The 23,603-nt window shown below is 40.8% G+C and overlaps 2 protein-coding genes across 11 annotated transcripts in view; one reads left to right on the top strand and one right to left on the bottom strand.

Annotated features, from left to right (window-relative positions):
* Positions 1 to 6,838, top strand: part of sesn1 (sestrin 1) — a 43,558-nt gene extending 36,720 nt beyond the window's left edge. The window contains exons 1-9 of one of the 3 annotated variants that reach the window (XM_020588370.1): positions 642 to 950; positions 1,749 to 1,814; positions 1,925 to 2,125; positions 2,233 to 2,415; positions 2,736 to 2,972; positions 3,148 to 3,402; positions 3,495 to 3,685; positions 3,791 to 3,935; positions 4,034 to 6,838. In XM_020588370.1, coding sequence (XP_020444026.1) covers positions 849 to 950; positions 1,749 to 1,814; positions 1,925 to 2,125; positions 2,233 to 2,415; positions 2,736 to 2,972; positions 3,148 to 3,402; positions 3,495 to 3,685; positions 3,791 to 3,935; positions 4,034 to 4,120 — 1,467 coding nt within the window. In that variant the 5' untranslated portion in view covers positions 642 to 848 and the 3' untranslated portion in view covers positions 4,121 to 6,838. Of the gene's footprint in view, positions 1 to 641; positions 951 to 1,748; positions 1,815 to 1,924; positions 2,126 to 2,232; positions 2,416 to 2,735; positions 2,973 to 3,147; positions 3,403 to 3,494; positions 3,686 to 3,790; positions 3,936 to 4,033 lie in introns of those variants that run through there. The other 2 variants (XM_020588357.1, XM_020588365.1) reach the window with 2 other exon arrangements.
* The window catches only part of armc2 (armadillo repeat containing 2), a 39,905-nt gene that overhangs the window by 5,635 nt on the left and 10,667 nt on the right, over positions 1 to 23,603 (bottom strand). For 3 of the 8 annotated variants that reach the window (XR_002273830.1, XR_002273831.1, XR_002273826.1), the window contains 17 exons: positions 23,091 to 23,198; positions 21,951 to 22,135; positions 21,730 to 21,832; positions 21,301 to 21,515; positions 20,729 to 20,874; positions 20,287 to 20,386; positions 18,515 to 18,845; positions 16,811 to 16,933; positions 16,518 to 16,631; positions 15,982 to 16,114; positions 14,835 to 14,989; positions 14,069 to 14,577; positions 11,552 to 11,983; positions 10,979 to 11,081; positions 10,212 to 10,303; positions 9,748 to 9,836; positions 9,200 to 9,252 (listed from right to left, as the gene is read on the bottom strand). Coding sequence is in view for 1 of the 8 variants with exons in the window: in XM_020588244.1 (XP_020443900.1) it covers positions 14,444 to 14,577; positions 14,835 to 14,989; positions 15,982 to 16,114; positions 16,518 to 16,631; positions 16,811 to 16,933; positions 18,515 to 18,845; positions 20,287 to 20,386; positions 20,729 to 20,874; positions 21,301 to 21,515; positions 21,730 to 21,832; positions 21,951 to 22,135; positions 23,091 to 23,198 (1,847 nt within the window). In the remaining 7 variants the exon portion in view is untranslated. Of the gene's footprint in view, positions 1 to 9,199; positions 9,253 to 9,747; positions 9,837 to 10,211; positions 10,304 to 10,972; positions 11,082 to 11,551; positions 11,984 to 13,971; positions 14,578 to 14,834; positions 14,990 to 15,981; positions 16,115 to 16,517; positions 16,632 to 16,810; positions 16,934 to 18,514; positions 18,846 to 20,286; positions 20,387 to 20,728; positions 20,875 to 21,300; positions 21,516 to 21,729; positions 21,833 to 21,950; positions 22,136 to 23,090; positions 23,199 to 23,603 lie in introns of those variants that run through there. The other 5 variants (XR_002273829.1, XR_002273827.1, XR_002273833.1 and 2 more) reach the window with 5 other exon arrangements.

The following is a 23,603-nucleotide window of genomic DNA, read 5'->3' as shown; positions in this document are numbered from 1 at the left end:
GCATAAGAGTGGCTGTCATGGTATAACATAAAATTTGCAGAGCAGTGTTGTTTTTCAGTACATCTTTGAGTAATTATTGACTTTCTAACCATAGCATTGTGATAAACCAGTAACACTGCTCCATGGAGCATGTTACAGTCTTGCTGGAATAAACAAAGCCATAAGAACTGCCTTCCTTATCTCTGCTTCCTCCTGGCTTTTAAAGGACTGTTTCAGCATGGGCTGATTGGTGGAGGAATGGCATTATCCGTGGTCTGATAGGCTGCGGTGCAAAAACCACTAACTGAAAGGGCTGTTGTTGTTGCAGCAGGCCCCACAGCTATCCATCTCACTGCGTGCTGATGCAGATCTATGCACAGCGGACCGCTACCCTAAAAAAACTAGCCAATCAGTCACTTTAAATTGATTACTGCTTTTATTTTGCACACAAAGTCCACTGCATATCAATGAACTCAATTGTGATCAATGCTAGCAGGGACAAAAGAAGGAGAGAGAAGTGATGTTTACTTATGGGATTGTTGCCTTTGCTCACGTTTTAAGTTCCCCTGTCTCTCCTCACACTTAGCTCCGCCTCTTTTGTTCTACGCAAGCCGCCATTGGTTGCAGGGAGGTTGTTTTCGGCAGCTGATTGGTCGCGCAGCACGTCCATCACACGAGCTTCGACTTATTTACCGAATGTATGAGCCGGAGCGGACGGTATTTCTGCTGTAGGGCTGCAACAGCTGACTACTGAGCACTTTACCCAGTGCCTCAAGGAACAAAGACAGGGGAACGGAGCCATTGTGAATACGTTTTAGTTTTTTATCATTTAGACCCTTAAAATAATCAACGTGCAGCGAAGACACGAGATGAGGCACGCGGTCGCATCGGCAGAAAGCGTGGAAAATAATTCTTTTGCAGTGACAAGCTTGTTAAAGATATGTGCCCATTGTGAACGGCTCAGCAAACGGGTAAGAGAAAGAAAATGCTTCTGGAACATTCTTTAAATGCACCGTTTAAAAAGCTCCAGTCTGCTGCTGCTGGGACTTAAAATCGTGTCACATGAATGATGTTTTCAGGCGACTTGTCTTTTGAACAAACCAGCCACGGTGCAGTCTTTTGTCCGGGCTTGTTTACGAGTGAGAAGAGCTTGTGGTCATCGCTCAACACATCGTCCCCGGGTTGTTTGTTTGTTTTTTTAACTACTTTTATGATGTCGGTTCAAAAGAAGTAGATGCATAAATGACTCTGTGTTTTCAACCCAGTGTCATTTCTGAAGAACAGACATTTTGCGGTCTTTCATTCATCCACTTCACCTGCTTGCGCTGCTGGACAGTGTCCGCTAGTAGACAAGTCTGGACAAGTTAGAGGACATGGGGAGCTTTCTAGTTAGCTTTAAGTTTGTATGGCAGCGAACTCACGGTCTGCATGTTTGGATTTCCCATTAATTATTATTAATTATTATTAATTCTGGTTTTGTGCATCAATTTAATGTGACTGCAGAGAAGTTGCATGTTACTTCTACAATGGAGAAACCCCGAAATCGCATTTTATTCAGATCTTTTTATTTATTTTTGGCTCATTAAAGCAATACAAATGAGGTCAGAAGTGTTTACTGGTGCACACAAAACAACTGATTTCTCTCTCTGGTGAGAAACAGGGTTGACAGTAGAGAGACAGCAGAAATGAGAAGGCAAACGGAGCTCAAAGCTTCTCCTCTGGTTTCAGTTGCGGGCTTTTAAGTTTTTATTTTTATTTTTGCCTTGTAGGACTTGGGTGTAAGGATTCCAAGACCATTAGGCAACGGACCAAGCAGATTTATCCCCGAACAAGAAGTATGGGACAACCTGTAATCCTGCTAGAAATTAAAAACCATTAGTCTTTTTCATAGATAATGAGTTTTTGTTGCAATGTTTATTGTTTGTTTTTTTTTTCCCCCCATCAGATTCTTCAAGTCAGTAAAGTGGACACCAGGACACAATCGATATTTGAGGATGCGTTTGCAGCCCTCGGTCGCCTCGACAACGTCTCTCTGGTGATGGGATTCCACCCACAGTACCTGGACAGTTTTCTCCGGACACAGCACTACCTGCTGCAGATGGATGGACCCTTATCTTTGCACTACCGACACTATATCTGCATCATGGTAGGATCATACACTTAACTCTCAAATCTTTCTCTTGTTTAACTTTTTTTTATTCCAAGTTGTTAAATATATAGTTGTCAACTCTCTCTTCTCCCCTGATCCTGCAGGCGGCAGCTAGACACCAGTGCTCCTATTTGGTAAACCTGCATGTGAACGACTTCCTCCAAGTTGGGGGAGATCCAAAGTGGCTGAACGGCCTGGGTGAAGCACCACAGAAGCTGCAGCAGCTTGGAGAGCTCAACAAGATCCTTGCCCATCGACCATGGCTTCTCACCAAGGAGCACATGAAGGTGAGAGGGCGGGCATGGTCTGGAGGGTGGACACGAGTCTTATGTCAGAAGCTGAGATCATGGAGACAGGGTGGAGTATAACTGCAGCTGTGTAACATGACGAATTTAAGAGTAATACAAGTATAGTCACTAAGAGTGGGTGGATAAAATATTTTTTTAAGGTGGGGGATGAGGCTGGAAAAGAAAGGGACAATAAATGGGATTTTAAGGGTCAGAACATGCTTTCTCGCTTCCTAAAAGGTGAGTGATATTGAAGTCATTATTTGGCTCTACTTGGCATCACTCAGGTTGTTTTTACTTGATTCATTTTCTTTCTCCAGTGCCTTCTGAAGGCAGAGGAACACAGCTGGTCTCTTGCAGAGTTGATCCATGCAGTGGTCCTCCTCACACACTACCACTCCCTCGCCTCATTCACATTTGGGTGCGGCATCATGGCTGAGATCCACTGTGATGGCGGACACACTTTTAGACCCCCCTCCCTCAGCCAGTACTGCATGTGTGACATTGCTAATGGCAACGGTCATTCTAATCATCATGATGATCCATTTGGCAACCAGGTGAGTGATAAAGGACACTGTGTAAATGTGGGGAGGGAGGAGGACATAAACACTTAATGCATTTAACTGACAGCTGCAGCTGAATGAAGGTGTCTCAGAAACTGTCCACAAACTGGGATTTGTGCATTTTGTGTGACTCTTTCCTAACTGTGGATGTTGACCTTTGATTCCCTAGGAGGTGTGTGGTGAGGTGGAAGTGCTGATGGAGCGCATGAAGCAGCTGCAGGAGGGTCGTGATGACGAGGAGGCCAGCCAGGAGGAGATGGCAACGCGCTTTGAGAGGGAGAAAACAGAGAGCATGTTAGTGGTCACAGCAGAGGATGAGGAGTGCGTCCCCTCCAGAGACATCTCCCGCCACTTTGAAGACCCCACCTATGGTTACCAGGACTTTTCACGTAGCGGGGAGCATGTACCCACACTCAGAGTGCAGGTAGAGATGAAATATAGCCTGACTATAGCGCACCAGATGCTAAACAGATGACCATGTGACTGGTGTCAACTAGGAATGTCTCTCTTCTCCAGGATTACAGCTGGGAGGATCATGGCTTCTCTCTGGTCAATCGACTGTATCCTGATGTCGGTCAGATGCTGGATGAGAAGTTCCAGATGGCCTACAACCTGACCTATAACACCATGGCAACACACAAGGATGTGGATACCAGTATGCTGCGTAGGGCCATCTGGAACTACATCCACTGCATGTTTGGCATCAGGTCAGCCACTGGAGGACGTTTTCTTGTGTGGTCTTACTCATATTTTATGTGTTATGCTCAATTAGCCTGTTGCCTGTCTTCTAACACGGTTTGTCTGATCCTCAGGTATGATGACTATGATTACGGGGAGATAAACCAGCTTCTGGACCGTAGCTTTAAGATTTATATTAAGACCATGGTGTGTAGTCCTGAGAAGACCACCAAACGAATGTATGAGAGTTTCTGGAGGCAGTTTCAGCACTCTGAGAAGGTGAGATGAAATCCTGAGTGTCCTCCTGCTCTCAGTTGCAGATTCCTGTATTTTGATTGGCTAACTAGAGCATTGTGCTTTCTCTTTGTCACCTGCAGGTCCATGTTAATCTGCTTCTTATGGAAGCACGAATGCAAGCAGAACTGTTATACGCTCTGAGAGCGATCACCCGCTACATGACATGAAGTGTTTTTGGTGTTTTTATCATTGTCTTTTTACTGTCGTCGTTGTTGCTCATTATGGGACACTTCAAGAAAACAAAATTAAAGGGGGGTGGAATTCAACAATAATATGAGTGGCAGGGAGCCCAGGGTTCTGACAGTGTTTTCTGAATGGATGTTGAGAAAAGGATCAGAACAAATGGAAAGCAAGAGGAAAAAAAAAAAAACAGATGAAGAAAAGTCATCTCAAATTACAAGTGGATAGTTTGTTGCCTGCAGTGCCAAAACTGACCAAGAGAGGGAAGTCGGGAACAAACTCCTGCTCAGCAGGGATGTTTGTGCCGGGTCAGAGCACTGACACTGACACAGGAGGCATCAAGGGTGACGTTTCAGTATTGAAGCTTGCAACACATTTATTGCCAATTCATAGTAAATCCCCAGAAAGCTGTGCAGCCACTAAGAGTCTGCACTTTGAACCTGTTGTCACTGTTGTACTTGTTCAGTTTCTTTAGTTTTTTATTTCATTTTGTATTGAGAGAAGCGGATGTTGTCATCGATGTGGTTGCTTTTAGGGGAAATGGAAGCATTAACTTTGGGAACTTTTTTTTTTTCTCTTTTACTTTTACTTGTGCCTGAACTATCCAGCACAGTGTGCATAGGTGTTGATGCTGCTGCTCCCATGTTGTATTCAGTGGGGTCATATTGATCCCCTTATCACCCTGTCCCACCCAACCCCTTTATATCCCCAAAGCCCCTATCCATTAGGAATCCACTGCATTACCACCCCCACCCCTTGTCCCCTACCCCATCCTGAAATCTGAAATGTCAATGTAAGCTAATCCAAGGAGTGTGTGAAAGTGAGAGAGGTGTGGAGAGAAATGTAAAGAACACTGTCTGAGCCCTTTTTTTTTTGACTTTGTACATGAGTGAATGAGTTCATGATGACTGAGGCGTGGCTGTTTTGTATGCATTTCACAGAAATAATAGAGAAAATGTCTGAATTTCATGTGTCAAAATAAGCGAAGCACTTTGAAGGAAAGGCTTCTGCTGTAGCCGTTATTGTGAAAGAACAGTTTGTCATTTGTTGATGTCTTTATTTTTATTTTGGGGGGTGGGGGGGAGCTAATCAAAAAGAAAGTTAAAAACCAGGTTTTCCAGGAGGGATTTGCTTCCGGTTGTCATAACCACACCTTATCTGTCTTCCGCTTATCCCAGCTGCCTGGTTGCGCTAACACTTTCAAAGCTTTGGATTGTGAGTTTTACCAGTAAATGAATACCTCTTTTGTTTTCTTTTTAAATCCCAGTGCTCTTTGTGAGCAGAGACCTTTTCGAGGTGGCCACGTTCCCATTGCTTGGGGAGCCGACTGGCCCGCGCTGTGTCAATAGCTTCTGAACACAGAAGGTTGTAGCTGTGCTTATTTCCCTGCTTGGGAAATCTAACCAGTGCAAAAGCAGCTTTTGTGTGTGTGTGTGTGTGTGTGTTTTTGTTTGTTTTGTTTACTAAATCCATAAAAGTACTGCATTTTTCTGAGGTTGGATTGAGAGAATTGGACTGAATGAGTGAGCTTTAAATGATGATGATGAGGAGGGGGAGTATGAGGATGATAAAGGAATGGTACATTTGGAAGTGGCTTGAAAGGAAGTGGAGTCCCCCCCAAACCTCTGACTGATGTCAATTACTGACATGTTCTTTTTATATGAAATTATATGGAAAACAAATAAACTTGAATTGTGCATCAGTTGTAGTTCTAAGCAACTTGTTTTCATTGCTTCATCAAAGAGATTGTATGTGATGTAGAGGCTTAAACAATTCAGGAGTCAAACAGTAAGCACCATCAGCTAACTGCCACTGCTCAGCTGTGCATGTACAGAAACTAAGGTGTCTATGGTAGTTAGTAAACATATTCAGGGGCTGTTATGCAAAAGGTCACTCATGAAAAGATATGACCATTGTTGGGGTTCCAAAGTACACTTTGGTAATAAAGCTGACTTCATTAACAGGAAACTGAACTCAGGAGAATAGTTCAGTTTGCCATTGGTCGAGGGATTGTGATGTGAATTTTATTTTACTGTAAAAGCTTGAGAACTGTATGACTCACAGGAAACTGGGTAATGGTCCTTGCTCCAGTGGTGCGATCAAGTTCAAAATTTCTCCTCGCTCCTCACTGGCATTAGGGTTGAAATGAGGGGGAATTCCTTGTACAACACCTTACCTCTTTTTCCTGTTTGCCTCCATGTCACACCTCACTGGGAAAAATTCTTCACTGTTCTTATGAGGCTGATTATCTGTCTGAACTTCAGGGTGTTTCCCATCGAGGCCACAGAGGCCCATCTGTCAATACGCAATCACCAGCAGAGACTGTTTTCCCCACTGATCACACTGCCTTCAGATTCTCTCATGATATGTCGCATAGAAGTTGTTTTTGTTAACCTTCTGTTGGCCAACTGTTTTATATCAACCTTAGAAGTGCTATGTGGATGCAGTGCTTGCTATGAGCTCTGGCCAATGAGTTACTTAGGGTTCTCTGAAACATCAGCTTGTCTAGTGGTTGTTTTACAGTCCCTATTTTGTAAAACTGGGGGAAATGGACAGCAGGGGTCTTTACGTCATGTGCCATTTCTTATTTGTTTCAATGTTATAATGATGTGATTTTGAAATGCTGTACTTTAGGCTACTTGGTGTAACTTGTAGACACTGCCTGGCCCCATATCTGTGTAATAATAAAGGCTTTGAGAAGTAAATTGTTTGCTGCGTTCTCCTGCTTTATTATCTGCAAGTTCCAAAGTCACACATTCCACAGACAAAAGATTTGCTCTTCAGGTAAATTGCTATGGCAAGCCATTTTAGGATTTATTTGATATCTGTGATATGAGATGTAATTTTCCTCCACTAGTTCAGTCTTTGTCAGCACAAGTTAGACATTTTGTCATACTAGTTGAACAGAAACGTTGCTCTTTTTCAACAACTAGTGTCATTTTTGTCCAACGTGAGCTGTACTAGTTGCTCCCAACTAATCAGATTTCTGAACCAAACTACCAACACTGAAAGTCTTATTAGTTAACTAGTGAACTGCCAAAGCTCTGACAAGTTAGCTAGTCAAGCTCAGGTTCGCTAGTTATCTAGTGGCCTACAATTTTCTCTACTAATTAACTAGTGAAAGCCAAAATCCTGACTAGTTAACTAGTGTGGCTCAAAATATTTCCTAGTTGTGTGGATGCTGACACAACTCAGTGATTTTGGCCATTTCTCAGCCTCCATTCCTTTGAATAGGGAGAGCTAGAGAGGGTGACATCACTCACACTCTAGCTCTATACATCAGCCTTTTTACATTTTTTTTTAACCTGTTTTCTGTTCTTATTCTGCCAACCTCAAACTTCCACATACAAATTATACATGAAAACAGTAGAGAAAATGGTGAGGAATCAGAAAATGCCCTTGCTATTGTGATAGAATGAACGGTTTTTGAGTGAAGTGGCAAATTCCAGAGTGCCGCCTCACTCTCCCATAGACTCCCATTGTAAAAAAGATTCCGAAAATCCCCTTGAAGCAAAAGTGAGGGATATTTGAGCCCATTTAAACCAAGGCAACCACTCAGAAAAAAGACTTTCTGTATTATTATCAAATGAGTCAACATAAGAATGTGACCCAAATCGAAACCAGGGTGATTGATACCTGACTGCTCTACTCTGAAATGAAAGGGTGAATACAGATTAATACAGAAACTGTACGGCCACACCACTGTAAGAAGTCTACTGAAATAGATAATTATTAGGGCTGCACGATAAATCGTTTTGAGTGTGATTTAGATCTCTGTGCAATCTCAGCCTCGTGCGACAATGATGTGAGAAACTGAAACCAGAAAACGTTCCAAATGTGTGCCTCTCCAGCTGCTGGGTAGCTTGGTGGTTAACACCATTGTATTTGGTACAGCAGGTCAGGGTTCAAAATCCTGTCAGGGCATGGGCCCTTAGCAGGGAGATGCCTTGTATCAAACCAAGCTCCTCCTCTTCTGTGTTAACCAGTAGCAGAGACCAGTAAAAGTTCTAAATGTGTGCTTATTGAACGGGTGGCATAGCTCAGAGGTTAATACCACTGACTTTGGTAGGGCAGGTTGGGGTTCAAGCTCTTTGTGCTTGTCTGTGGGACTGCAATAACCGATAACTCTTATCAGCACTTCAGTTTTCCTGATGTAAACAGTTCTAATCCAGTTTGTTTTATTTGTTTATTGCTGTGCATCTCTAAAAGATCAACAGTGCCAAGACTGAGTTATGCTTCTTTCTTTTCAAGTTTAACACTTGTACTGCAAGAATATACTGCAACCTCCTAGGGACTACAGTATATCCAGAGATAAGGTGGGTGGAGAGAGAGGTTCCCTGACTGTACTGCACTCCAAAGAGACTGGAGAATAATGAAAGTGAACTCAAATTGAACCAAAGTTTGACATTCTGTCTGTCTGGCTGCCAGGGAAAGATTTTATACTGTGAAAATGTTCAGTGGTACATTTGCTGTTTGCTGAAAGGAAAACTACTGTAGCTGTTTACTTATAGTCATTATGGGTAGCTCATAGCACAGGTTGGTATCAGTATGGAAGTACCTAAACACTTGGTGATGGTTTACAGGTGAGAACAGTTCAGATGTAAAGCCTTTTGTGGAAACCCACAGTGTTCAATAATAATAATAAATAAAAACATTGACATTAATAATCATATGAATAAATTGTGTAAAATATATACTTGCACAGACAATTTGTGAAATCATTCAAGAAATATTAAAACAGAAGTGGTACTTCATCATTCTTAAAGTTTTTAGGAGTTATTTTTACTGTGATTATGGACATTGTTATTATTTCAAAGTGCTATTTTTCACAAGTCTGTTTTTATTTCATAATGCCTTTTTATGTCCCATTATTATGGTAGTCTAGATGGTGGGACATTATGTTCATGCTGCTGTTTGTGACTCTGCATTAGACATGTTCAAGAGCATGTCTAATGCCTGGACCACAGTTGTGAAGACTTCTCTTCTAATTACATGACTACAGTCTTCATAACTGTGGTCCAGGCACATGCAGTGTAACAGCGTGGAGAAAAAGTGAGGTACTCTACCTTGATGACCCCACCAGTAGGGATTTCCCATCTCAGGCCAAAACTTCAGCAGCCTTTAAAAAGGAAGGATACATGGGGAAGGAGATTGTGTGATTTTCAGGCCCTGTTTTCAACATTATCAGCCTTGTTTTCATTATGGTTTTCTTCAATAAAGCTATTACAACTTAAACTTCCTGGTTCTGCTTTTTAATATCAAGGATAACAGGCATTGGTTCAGGTCACTAAATACATGAACCAGTGTGATTTTCAGGCCCTGTTCTTCCCCCTTCAATAAAGCTATTACAACTATAACCATTTTTAGGGGCCAAAAATTGAAAAATGTTCCCTCTGAAATAAAAAACATTTTCTTAATGACTGTGAAATGGATTCAAGGCAGGCTGTGTGAGAATGTGCAGTGTTTAAGTATACAAATATTAAGTCTTACAAGGTTGACGGTAGTAGTTACTACCATAAAGCCTAATTTAGAGAATTTAACCTACTGCTATAAAATTCAACACTGATATAGTTAAGTGCACAGAAGTTATAAAAAACAAGACTGCACACAGTACCTGGATCTAAAGTCAGGTTTCTTTGCAACATCAAGGAAGAACACCAGAGCCATGGACGCCTTGTTTCTGGCCATTTGGAGGATCAGGACCTGCAACAACAGAATCAGCTTACAAGTTTTTCCACAGTGAATTTAAAAGAGGATTCTATTTACCAGCTGTACTATCAATTTGCTGTGTTTCACATGAGAACATGAGAACAATGGTTAATCACTATGTTATGACAGTGTTTGCCATAAACATACAGATAGAACACAAAGTTTTTACTAAAGCAATACACAATTACACTGTGCTCCATGTTAGTTATAAAAAATTGAGAATTTTCATTACAATTTATATTAAAGTTGCTCAAACACTTTTGAAATTAATTTGTCAGGAAAGAAGGGCTGAGAAATTACAGTCTGACCTGAACTTGTCAGTGCTAGTATATAGTACCTGAACCACCACAACTTTAGAATGTTTCTCACCTGATCAACTTGCAGTTGATGTCCATATGTAGGAGTGACAGGGGCCTGGAACACTGTGCGAGTCCCGTATTCTGGTCCATGTGTTGTGTGGCCTATTGAAAGATACATGGGGGGAGTTTGGTCCTATAATGTCTGTCCTAGTTATAACAATTACTCTGATCACAGAAACCTGTACAAACTAACACTTTAAGTAAAATTTGAATGATTTTATTAGTGCATGACCTCAGAAAGAATGACGTCTTATTTTCATATCATATCCAATGATCACCAGTTATTTAGAAACACTTTAACCTAACAAAGCTGATGCATGATGGTATGAATGTCTGGAAGGAATGATTTGGAAGCCATAAGGACAGAACTTGAAAGCAGTGTTGACCTCATAAAGCAAATGTCACTGAATCATGTTTCACCTTATCCGATCATAAGTTGTATTAAATAAGCTTCTGGTATTTGGACAATGTGTTAGCTTATTTATGTAGGCATTGTAAAAATTCTGAATGTTAAAAACTTGTTACTCTAACTTAGAATACGTTAACAAAATTAAAAGAAGTTCTCTTAGATTTATCTTTCCGGCCACTGCTGTATAATCGGTTCAACCAAAGATTTTTTTTTTCTTTGTAGTTTTCAGAGAAATAAAGATGTCCAGTTATTCACATGAACAAATCTAAGGCTAAGTCTGGAAAGCCTTCAGATTTATAACTGCTTTAGAGGATGAATAAGAGCGTGTTCTGTGTTTACATTTACTGCAGAAGAAGTCTTACTGTTACCATCTTCCCTCCAGCTCCACTGCATGTCGTACTCCTGTTCCAGGGTCGGTGGCTCTGAGGCAGTCAGATGCTGCAGCTCGGACACTTCATCCATTCATGATACCTGAAGAGTGTAACAGGTGGATAAGAGACAGAGACTGCAGGTTTCTATAGCTTTAACTTAATCATGTATCCAGATGCCAAAGGACTGGAGCTGGTTCTGCTGTGCCAGTTAGAGAGACTTCAAACTGTCAAAGGATCAAAAGCTTCTATAGGCAGCTGGGTCAGATGTGTCACCTGCCCTAAATTATTTCTTCACCTTGTGCCAGCATGGACAAAAAGCTTTCAAATGCTCCATGACACATGAGACTGTATGATACGATCGAAAGCTCCAGAAAAGCTACTAAATGGAACTTGTAATGAGATTGTTTTCTCAACATTATTATTAGTTGCAGACTTATTTAGAAGTCAAAATAAAGCCCATCTGCCATGTTTAAACATTGATAGTAATGAAATATGATAGCAAACAAATGACATTCACTCATCACAGGCTTCGTGTGTATAACACTGATCAGGTGTTAATGTTAACGTTACCTGGGCACGTGGTTTGCATTGTAAAGAACCGACACAACTTTGTGTCCCTCCAGTAGTGTTCTTGTTTATCTTCATGGTGCCAAACCAGAAACAAACACTGATAGGACCGATTATAACGGTAAACTAAATTCAACCCTTGTATGTCACATTAATATATTATAACAGCTGGATACTGAATCACAAGATGAAGACCATTCTTCCAGCGGATATATTAAGGGGAAAAGGTAGGAGATTTTTCACTGTATTGTGAGAATTTTTTTTTTCATAACGTTAATACATTCATTTATTCTATTTATTTTCCCCACTGATTGTTGCCCGCCTGGCACACATGGCAAATGATTTTCTTCCGGGGTTGCTTCCGCGTTCTGGGGTCCACTGCACATGCGCACTAGGAGGCGGTGGGGGACAGCGGCCGAACTTTTTCAGGCTCCACTGACAAATAAAAATCACATGTAATTACAAACACACCTTTCATCTAGACATGTTTTTATTAGCAGATGGAAATTGCCTCAAGGCGTTTTACAAATGATGAACACATTTATTAGAAATTATATTGTTATTTCAGACACTGTACATGCACATTGTCGGACTGTACCGTACATGTTAAGACTTTGACAAAACATGTTGGACATTTTAGTTAGATACTGAGCCTTTCTTTTAACTAGTTGTACTTCACTAGTTAACCATTTGAGTTAAAATGTCTTACTAGTATGCCTAGTGGATAATTTGGACATCACTGGTTAACTGAAGCCCCCTGCCACTCTTCTGGAACCAAACCCTGAGCACTCATCATGTGATGAAACTGGTTCTGGTGCCCATGGGAGTTATGTGTCTCCAAAATGTATACTTCCCTTGCCAAAAGCCACAGCAAGAAGGCCCAAAATGTTGAGAAAGAAAGCAAAAACAAGAATAATGACCAACACACCTGGGAAGATGGAGCTGGAGAAGGCATTCAAAGAAAAACAGGATAAAAAGGCTGAAAAGGAAAAGAAAAAGAATAAAAGGCAGAAGAAATGGGTGTTGAAAGACTCAAATCTAACCAAAATCATAAAGGAAAAGGTTGTGCACAGTAGCTCAGAAGAGAGTGACATCTCCATTCCACTTAATGACACCACTGATTATGAGAGTTCAGATGTGCAGAATGATGATGATGATGGTGACAAGGATCTGTCTGCTGGTGACTTTGTCATTGTGAGATTTGCTGGTAAAACCAAATCCTATAACTACATTGGATTGGTGGAGAAGGTTGAGGGTGAAGACATCAGCGCAAAGTTTCTAAGGCAAAGTTTTAAGAAGTCTGTGTATGGAAAGCCCATCTTTACATTTAAAGAAAATGATGATGGAGTCATCCCTAGAGGTGATGTGCTCAAGAAACTACCCACACCCCAAAAACTTGGTGGTACAGCCAGAAGGGAGCAGAAGTTCATATTCCCCTGCAGCACTGACAAGTGGGATGTTAAGTAGTAGGCCAGATCCAGACCAGCTAGACCTACATACCCACAAGGGATCATCTGGAGAAGTGAGGAGATGGCCATACCTCAAGTTTTGAGTTTATTAACCAGATGTTTTATTCAGTTTTTAAGTGGCCTAAATAAACCTTAAATGAGTAATTTTGTATGTAATTTGTCTTGCTTTCATAACGCATTACAGTCCATAACATTAAAATGCTCTGTTTTACTTCAGAAATCACTGGCACAGTTTACCCCAACATATTCTCCTCAAAGGCACAACTTACCCCGCACCAGGGGCAAGTTGTGCCACGAGACCACTTTTTTTCCAAAAGCTATATCTCTGAAACAATTTATATCAAACCCAAAGTTATTGTTCTCAGGGATGCACAACACCCTGAAATATATGTACATTCTTAAGTTGAAGGCATTACTGTCATGGCCTCACTTTAAAGTCACTTTGAGTAAAAACTGGCACAACTCACCCCACTTTCCCCTAAACATTTTTGAGCCTCACTAGTTAACTAGTAAGATTAAAGCAAACCCTAGTACAACAAAATGTCCAAATAGTGCTGACAAAAACCAAACGATTGGAGGAAAATTACATCTGATATCAAAGATATTGAATAAATGCTGAAATAGCTTGCCATAGATTACTCATCAGTTTTCAAGACTAAATTATAATAAAAGTATCTTTATAATGCAGTGAATCCAGGAAACAGTTGTTAAGTCTGTTAAGCAGATGTGCAAAGTATTAGTGTATTAAATGATCCCTGAACATGTAAAGATACCCAGAAATTAAGGCTTCAGAAAGCTGTACGGGAGTATAATGTTGCATAAAATGTTGCCAAAATTTTAAAAATTAAATAAGATTTTAAAAATGGCTGCTAGGATTGACAAGACAAGACAAAGACTGAACAAATTATAAATAAATAAATACATACATACATACATACTAAATATGGATGGAAATTAAAATAGATGCTCATACTATTACAAAATATACAGAATTGACATACATATGTATTTTTTGCCCATTCATACAGATAATGTAATTTTGCATATTTACCTTTTTCAGACATTAAAAATGGAGTCCACTGTAATTGACATGATATCAAGCTGACCTCACATGCTTTCCCTATGAAAAAGGAAACTATTAAAATGGTAAATGGACTGTATTTATATAGCGCATATTTCACAGTGTGCTGCACTGGCCAAAGTGCTTTACAGGAGATCATACACCATTCACCCATTCACACACATATTCACACACCGATGACGATTAAGCTTTACAGCCACCTTTAAAACTCACAGGAGGGAAGTGATAATGATAATAATGATGATAATAATAATAATAATAATATACTCTCTGGGCTTAAGTATTTAAGAGTTTAAAACAAATATACAAAGAGAAGTGAAACTCTTAACTCTATGTCCCTGTGTGTCAGGTGGTCAGGTCAGGAGCCTGGAGAGTCTTCTTCAGTTTTTGAGCTACAGGTAGGAATTCCAACTCCCAGTATGCCCTGTGAAAATCTCTCAAATCTTCATCTTCTATCCACTTCAGAGCCTCCTCTTCTTCTAAGGAATAAATGAAAAAAATAGTGGACAGAGGATGAAAGGGGGCAGTGTGAAGTTTTGTGTTTATTTTCAATACTTTACAGTGACTTGTTTTGTGTTGAGGCAGCTTCCACATGAGACCATGGAGATATTGTGCTCATGAGAGTGTGAATAGTTGTGTCCCTCCTTTTTCCCCTGAGGGCCACTGGTGTCAAAATCAGCATGTTCTCTCCGGCATGTCTCCTTTTTGTTATGCAGGAATTAGTAATAACACCAACCTAAATATGCAGAGAGGATTTCCAGAAGTGACTCTCTCTCCTGTGGGTCCAGCAACTGCTCTGAGCCCCCGCCAATCATGTTCCACAAGGCCTGACAAGCCTGCCCCGCCAGTTGCCAATCACCTGGTCCCAAGTCTCTCAGACAGTCCACCAGCCTAGTCGCACAAACATTAAATGACTCAAGGGAGTGGGATTCACATGGGCATTAGCTCCACTCCATTAGGCCTACATCTGAAGAATACTGTGTGTGTGTGTGTGTGTGTGTGTGTGTGTGTAAAGACGAAATAAGAACTGGCATTGGCATTGTGGGAAATACATGTCATTGTTTTCTTGACAAGAGTTAGATGAGAAAAAGGTAATAACCTGGCATACAATACCCCATGAAACCACACCATTTTGTATTTACTCTTTGGGTGTTCTTTGGATAAGACAAGATATGACATGCTTACCAGGGAGTTTCAGAAGTGTTGGTGAGGGGGGATTTGTTACTTTCAAAAAGGGCCAAGGTAGCTGTTTCTCTATTTCCAATCTTTGTGCTGTGCTAAGATAACCAGCTTCTGGCTGCATTTAATAGACAACCATGAGAATGGGATTAACCTTCTCACTTAATTCTTGCCAAACATGGCAGTTAAGTGCCTTCCCCAAAAACATTTTAGATCTGCATTTTTGGAACCTTTAGTATTTTTAATGAAAGGTCATGTGGTCAGAGAGTTATGTGAATGCTCACAGGATGGGTGGTATGTGTCTAGTGTGGTAGTTGTAGTGTAGAAAGGGCTTATACCCTGGAAGTCCCCAAAGGCAAGGGCAGAGGAGGTGCCATGGCACCCATTGGTCAGCAGAATAGGTGTCACTCACACCTAGTGGAGCTCACAAAGGGTGGAAGAGGATAACCATCCCAAGGGCCAGAGCAGTACTGAGAGGAGTTGCGCCCCCAGTACTTAACAGCATTGATAGGCTTAATGATGGCAACACCAGCAGAAGTGACTGGTGCAACCATTGTCGGGCCTGACTTAGATGTTGACCGGAGTGAGTGAGTGAGAGTGAATGAAAGGCCTGTAACTTGTCTGTCAAATACAATAAAAATGTGCTATATACTGTATACACACACCCTCATATACTCTTAATCTCTAAGAGCATTTGTCCTTACTTGGCAGAAGCTCCCTCTAGTGAGAGACTGACCCGGTTGGGAGGGTCCAGAGCCAGGTTGGTGAGGACCCCACAGGCTGAAAAACACATCTCAGGGCTTTTTGAGTCAAGCAGCGCCACGACAAACCGGTGCACTAGTGGAGAGAGAGGAGAAAGATGACAGAGTGAGGGAGTAGATGAACAGGTCAAAGAAAAAAGGGCCATTATCACTAGCATGCATGTTTATACTGACTGTAGCTGGCCTTGCAGATAAGTGCAGCCTAAACACAAGTTGAGTATGCAGAGGAGTGTATTGTACTGGGCTGTATTTGATGTAACTACTCAGCTTTCTGTAAAAGCTTTGTGTGCTCGGATGATACAATTCATGCATATTTACAGGAGCCCTTTTTGATGTATTTCTGTATTATTAGGCTTTAACGACATGTTTGTGCATTTTTTGATGCTAACACAAGTTTTCTGCCAGCTTTCTTACAAGAGTAAAGGAATATGGCATACATAAAATATGCATGTATCTGTGTGTTTGTGTCCACCACGTACCTTTGTTTTGCATAATAAAGTCTCTCACATCCTTGGACTGTGACAGGTTTCCATATACACGGGTGGCTTCAAGCATTGCATCCATACTGTAGCTGAGCACCAACTTCAACATCACTGAAGTATAGTGACAGGGTGAGCAGCAAAAAATAGAGAAACAGGGGAGTCAAAGGGAGGATGATTGAAAAAAAAAAGGCAGGAGAATTGAAAAAAGTGTTAAATTAGTACATGAGACAAAGACTCATTGATTTTATTTTTCCAGCCTACATAAAAATGTACCACTCCTTCAGACTTACATTTTGCAATAGTGAGTTGACTGTGTCTGATTACAGAGATTTCCTCCTGGTAGAAGGACAGGTTGTTGATGGTGGCAGCCACATTCACCAACAACTCCTCACTCTCTTCCACAGACCTCAACTCTGTGCCATAGACACACACACACACACAAGAGAAAGACAAGAAAGAAAATAATCATGAGTAAAAGTAACCTTCAGTCCACATTATTTTCTATTTAGAACTGGAAGTGGATGGTTGTCTTTTTGCCATAAAGGTCCTCCTGTATAAAATGGGGAGTGGACAGCAGTATCAGCACTGCATGAACAACAGAAACAGGCATGATCCTGAAATATTTTTGCTCACAGTTCATTTATGTGAAGTGAATCTTATTCTGAAGATTGGTCTGAAATGACTAACCAGGTGAATCCAGGCAAAAGCATCACTTCCTTTAGTGTTGATGAAGGTGAGAACCTAAAGTAAGACTATTAATTCTTGAAACACCTGCAACATGGTTTGAAATAAATAAAATCAATATATATATAGAAATACAGAGAGCACAGTGTTTTTGCATATTGCAGCTGCAACACTGTTGTGACACTGTGACATACAAAAGCAGTTATTATCAGCAGTTAATTTTGGCCTGATGTAGTTGATCTGATCACCAGCTGCACACAGAGGTCGATGTGACCCAATCTAACCAGCCATGACACCGTGAGTGTCTTTGAGGCAAGCTTGTTCCTGATATAGCAGCAGATCTCATATGCTCGGTCATAAATCGTGGATATTGCGGTTGCACTGTCAACTGGCGCCTGTGTCACACTGACTTTAGTTTCTGGGTCTGACTGGTAATGCCGCTTTGTGGCACTCCTCCATCCCCTTCAAAGTTATGTAGTATAAAGCAGAGCAGCTTGTCATTAACTTGATCAAAACAGGACATCAATCGGCCAAGTCTGCTCTTTCATGCTCCACTGACATTTCGTTTTTGGTCACCAGCTGTCACACCGATTCCATAGTCTTCTTCAGGTGCTCATTTTATATTTCTTTCTTCGGTTAATTAATTTACTTCCCATCTTATTCACTGACTAACCACCAGCCCTCTTTTGAGATTTACCTTCACTACTTTGGCCACTTTTTTGTTTATTTAATTCTTTCTCCTAACTGCCTTCAAACATGTGTAGGAGGTAGGCAGCAAAAGAAATCATGTGTTTCACACCCACCTGTGTATCAGTTCAACCTGTCCTGAAACCATCTAACCACATGGGGGAATTTCAAACACAAAAACCAAGTCAACTATGAGGTTCCACAGAACATCCTGCTCATGCAGTGAAGCGCTTCATTCTGTCAGACTTAAAAAAAAAACAGGTAAACCAAAAGAGGATGTGCTGCATATCGAACAGAAAGCACTGAGAGGAAAGCGAGCGATGGAATGAACAGACAAATGGGGAGTGTGTTTTCGACCAAAGTCATGTCTTGTTCCCAGCACAAAGGAAGTGGTTGGGTGCCTTGCAGATACTTACTGTACTTCAGTGCACTAAACAGCTATTTTTAAACTTAACAGATTTTCACAGACTGCTTCCTTTGTGTGACAGAGACATAATATGGATAAATCTAGTATTACAACTCCATTGCTACTGGCTGCCATTTTTGTCATTTAAAAAAGTATACAGATAAAAAGTGAATGACTTAAGGGGGATGTTGATGAGTCTCTCCTGCTCTTTGCTCACCGAGTGTCTCCATCAGAAGTTCAATGCAAGCTGTGTTGGTTGCCAAAGCCGGACCTACAGCCAGATGGATGCACATGTTTGCTAGAACCCTGACCAGCTTCACCAGCACATCGTCATCCTCCTGCACACTCATGGGAGCAGCAAGAGGTCTGCTGGGGGAAGGGTCACTTTTCTGTGAGGAAGTATGTGGTGACGCATCTCTTCGCTGGTAGCTGGTGTACAGCTGGAGGAGTTTGCCCATGCAGCCTTCACACTGGAAGAGCTGTTGGCGAGCCTCGTTGCTTTTGGCTGTGAGGTTCCCAAGGGTGAAAAGAAGGCGCACAACAAGGTCCTGTGGGACAGGAGCAATCAATTTGCATCTGTCAAATATTTTTCAAGCGTCTGAATTAAAGCAACATTTAGTTTAAATGTAACTTTCTCTTCCACATCTGGCTGAAAGGCCATACTGTCTTAGCCAAATTTCATAGCTTCAAACAAGGTTCAATTGATCCACTTTTCCTCTTACAGCATTTTAATTTATTAGTGCAAAAAATAAATAGTGTGTATGTGCTATATGATATATATTATGAACTTTAATGTATTAGTTCCAAGGTTCATATTTATCAGCTAAATGAAAAAAAGTATTTTATGGTTGTAAATATCAGTTACTTTCATTATCAATTAATCTGTCAATTATTTTCTTGTTTAATTCTCAGAAAAATGTCAGAAAGTAGCATAAACTGACCAGGATAATTTCCCAGAACCCAAGGTGATGTTTTCGAAGATACTGAACTTACAAATAAGAAATATAAATTTGGAACTCAGTAATCAAAACAGCTGCCAATTAATTTACTGTTGACTGACCAGAGCTTTTGGCTCTGGCATATTCACAGTAGATTATAATAAATACAAGGGAGGTAAAGTTTGATTGTTTCTGACTATAAAATATAAAATACTCAGCAGCAAGTCCTGTAAGACCATGTTTACAATTTGAAGATCAATGACAACTACACATGCAGCACAGTGAGCCTGCCCTGTCGATTAACACTGTTGTCAGTTAAGTAATTTACCCTAGAAGGTCTGGCGGAGTGTGAACCTGTTAGAATGTAACTACACCCTACCTTATGAATGAGTTATTGCACACTTACCAAGGAAAAAAAAGGTGATAAATTACACCCTGTATATCACACTTATGTCCTGACTCTCCTTTGTAAACAACGTGAAGAGTAGGCGAGCAAGAAAACACTCATTTCTCCTATAAATGTGCAGTGACATAGGAATGAGTTCAGGACGGGCCGTCCCAGGACTAGGCGCTCACGTTTGTTGAGTTGTGTGTGTATTTGAAAAAGTGGGTATGTGCATATTCCTAAAAACATGTCAGTCTTGTCATCAGTGCCATAGTCCCAACACTTTTCTTCTCCTTCTCCCCGTCTTGTCTACTCCCCCCAACCCCCTGTATCACTTCTGCTCTACTCAAGTTCAGGTTCAAGTACTTTATTTTTTTTTCTTTTTCTCTTCCCTCCCTTCTCTCCTTTCTTTGATTTATGCAGTTCCTCCTGGGATGATAAAATATCAAAAGAAACACACACACCCCACACATAGAGATGAAGAGAGATGAACACTATGTGCAGATGAACATGATGTCCTGTAAATGTACTTGAACTTGAGGTACATAAACAACTTGTTCTGAAGGTAAACATGTTTCCATCATGAACAGCTCTATCTCTCTCTGATACACAAACTCAAGAACACACACACACACACACTAATCCAAAGGAAGCTCACACGCTCACCTGTTTTTGGCGATGTTTGCTCAGCAGTTCTAAAAATAGTTGGTAGCAGCCAGGGGTCTGGGCCAGAGCGATGCGGCACTCCGTATAAGAGGAGAGTTTACTGAAGGAGAAAGGGGACAACAAATACCACTGACAAACAGTGCTAATGGATAAGAAGGCCTTGGTTGGGATCTAGCTCTTACGTTTTCATTATCTTGGGCAATAATATTCTTCTTACAATCATCTTTATCAGCACTAAAATCCAGTAAAATTGTTTAGCCTCATATTTTGCATTGGAAAAACAGTCTTTATTACACACTAACGCTACTAAGCTAAGGAGAGGAGCAGGAAGAAATAAGGAAGAGGTTATCCACAACCAAAGACAATTATGACTCCAAACTACAAGTGAGGTCAGGCATTGAGGTTACATTATTATAACCATATGGAAGTACATGTATGATACCTGTATATTCTTGAAATGTTGGTGCAGATGTCCTGGTCTTTGCAGTGATAACGCAGCACCTGACAGAGCTCTGACAGAATTGAGAAGGAGACAAAGAGTGGACGGGAATCAGGATGATCGGCCAGGTTTCTCAGGGTTGCTGTGAGCTACAGACAGGGCGAACAAAGGGAGAGAAAAAGGGAGAAAGATTGGTCAGAGTGTGGGTTAGCAAGGAGACGTCTGCATATATGCTACCTTAAGGGTCAGTTTTTAGATCACAGTTGCATCAGTGATATATTGCAGCTAGCACAAAATGTTGGTCATAGGTTCATGAGAGCTTGCTGTTGGCCTGTACAAGACACCATTTAGCATTTAATACTTGTTTTGTCAGCAGGGGTGGATGGTTTAAGTTTGCATCTGGCTTGTGATGTATTAGTGATTGCAGACAAGACCAGGTCTGAACAAATCTCTCATTCTAAAAGCTATCAGTTCAAAAATGTTGCTATCCACCAAATATCAAATGATTCACAATTTTTACAGTATCATTAATAAGCTTTACCCAGCCCTTCTCAGTAGTGTTACATCTTCCAAACCTGTACAAGGATGTGCCCTGTTATGGTGAAGTGGGTTTCTTTCACCGGGTGCAGCTTGTGGATGAGTTTCTGAGCCACGCCAATACAGTTCTTTTCTAGCAGGAGTCTGAGGATTGCACTGTTTCCTGAGAGAAATTTCAGAGTTCCAACACAGTACAAGAGAGCTTCTCCAGATGAAGACACATCCTCATTGCTCAGCACTCCCAGCAACAAGTCTAGACAAAAAAAAAAAAACAACCATCCACCATGCCATCCACATTAGATGACATCCTGGCTCTTTCTAATGACTGGGTATAGGGGTTCACAAATATGGTATTATGTAGAAACAGATACATAAAAATTAACCCTTAATACCCTTATTAAACCCTTATATTTAAGAACATAGGACAAGGTAGAGAATAGGTAACCAATGAACTAGGTCATCCTGACCTATTATGGAGTTGTTCTGGAAGAAGACGTCATTGCTTTCGCTGCGGCTGATCTGGAAGATGAGCTTGCAGATATTGAGCAGGTTGTTTCCACTGACATAAAGCTGAAAAAAAAAATAACTCATTCAACTTTTGTAATAAGCTCTGGTTTACCTTAGATGCCCTTGTGATAGAGACTTGGTGGTAGGCACACTGACACACACACACACACACACAACTCACAGCAAGACAGAGCTTGGCGATGTGCAGGTTGAGCTGGGCAGAGTTTAGGTCGATGAGGCGGAACAGTGTTCGAAGTATCCGTGACCTCCTCTTACAGCGTCGACCGAGCATGTCCACTTGTGTCAAGGTACCATGGAGACTGTCACACAAATCACATAGATGGTCCACTGAGGCTTCAGAGTTGCCTGGCATTACATGAAAGCAGATATTACAAAATATTATGTCAACTTTATGTCAAACATTCACAGAGAAAGCAAACACCTCAAAATGAAAACACTCAGTTGTGTGTGTTGGCATGTGTGCATCTGTATAAATATAGGTGAGTGATGTGTGTATATGTTGTGGTGTCTGTGTAATATAATATACTTAGGCTCTACTGCATGGTGTAAGCCTGTATTTATTATTTACTTGAGTTTAAATCCTCAACATCAGTAATACATGGGTCAGCAGTAAAATTCCCCTCCCCTTCCTAAGGAGCAGCTTTGAGTTTCATTGTTCAAATGCAGGGAAACAATTCTGCAACAGGCACCAACAATCTTGACACAGAGGAAGACAAAGGATGGAGTCATTTCCTTATTTTTTTTTGAAGCAAAATAAATGTTTTTGCCTGTATAAATAACAGGGTTTGACAATTTATAAAAAAAAAAAAAAAGGTTGGCTACAGTCTCAGACTCAACACTTTGCAGCAATTTCCTACTGGATCTAAAAGGTTTTTTTATGCACAAGCCAGATGGAACTTGCTACAATAAATATTTAATATTTACCTTTCAAATGAACTTTCCATTAAATGTGTAGAGTGTTAAAAGATTTACCGCCATAAATTTCAGCTCATTGAAGACAGTTCTGTGTGAATGCCAAACATAACATTATTTTGTTTGCCTTTCTTCAGTGGCTCAAATGACAGTGCTTTTTCATTTTGGGTGATTTCATGCATGACTATCTACTTGTGCTAAAATTCTTTTTCCTCAGTAATATATTTTCAATCAGCTTTGGAGACACTCCTCAACCTGAAAAGAAAATGCAACATTGTGAGTGAAGTGGGTGATAGAAACTACATTCTTTGGATCAAATGAATGAATTTAGTCAGTTGTTGTGTTTGTACTTTATTTTTGAGGTTCCTTGTTGAATTGGCCACGCTACCTGCAGCTGCAGTCTCCAGTTGCTGGAGAACAGGAGCAATCGCTTTATTCCACACCAATGACGCTGCATCGTCCTCTGTGCTTGGGGTGTTGTCTCTATTCATTAGCTCTGAAATGTGTGGAGAAAATTACATTTAGCAATTTACCATTTCTAAATGCAGACCGTGAACACAAGCAGCAAGAATGGTTCACAAGTTCAATATCCTAAAATAAAACAGCAGGAAGTTTGATGCCACAATGAAAGGTCACCATCCACAGCTACACTTCCTCTAATTTGCTTCTGTGCTGATGTGAAATAGTCTGCATGTAGGCACGTGTGATGAAAACACTTGTGCATGATAATGTCTGCAGTCACTCACACACCATACTTTTTGCTGAACATTTGCATACCCTCTTGCTTAGTGTGATGCAGGAAACTGTGGTTGCCCCAACTAACAGCTCTCACAGCTATTGGATGGCTGCCTCTCATGGTGGAGATTAGGCCCTTAGCAACAACACCCCAGTCAAAGTGTGT

This window comes from Monopterus albus, unplaced genomic scaffold, assembly GCF_001952655.1.
Source record: "Monopterus albus unplaced genomic scaffold, M_albus_1.0 scaffold9.1, whole genome shotgun sequence".
Taxonomy (NCBI): domain Eukaryota; kingdom Metazoa; phylum Chordata; class Actinopteri; order Synbranchiformes; family Synbranchidae; genus Monopterus; species Monopterus albus.
This window is presented reverse-complemented; position numbering and strand designations above follow the sequence as displayed.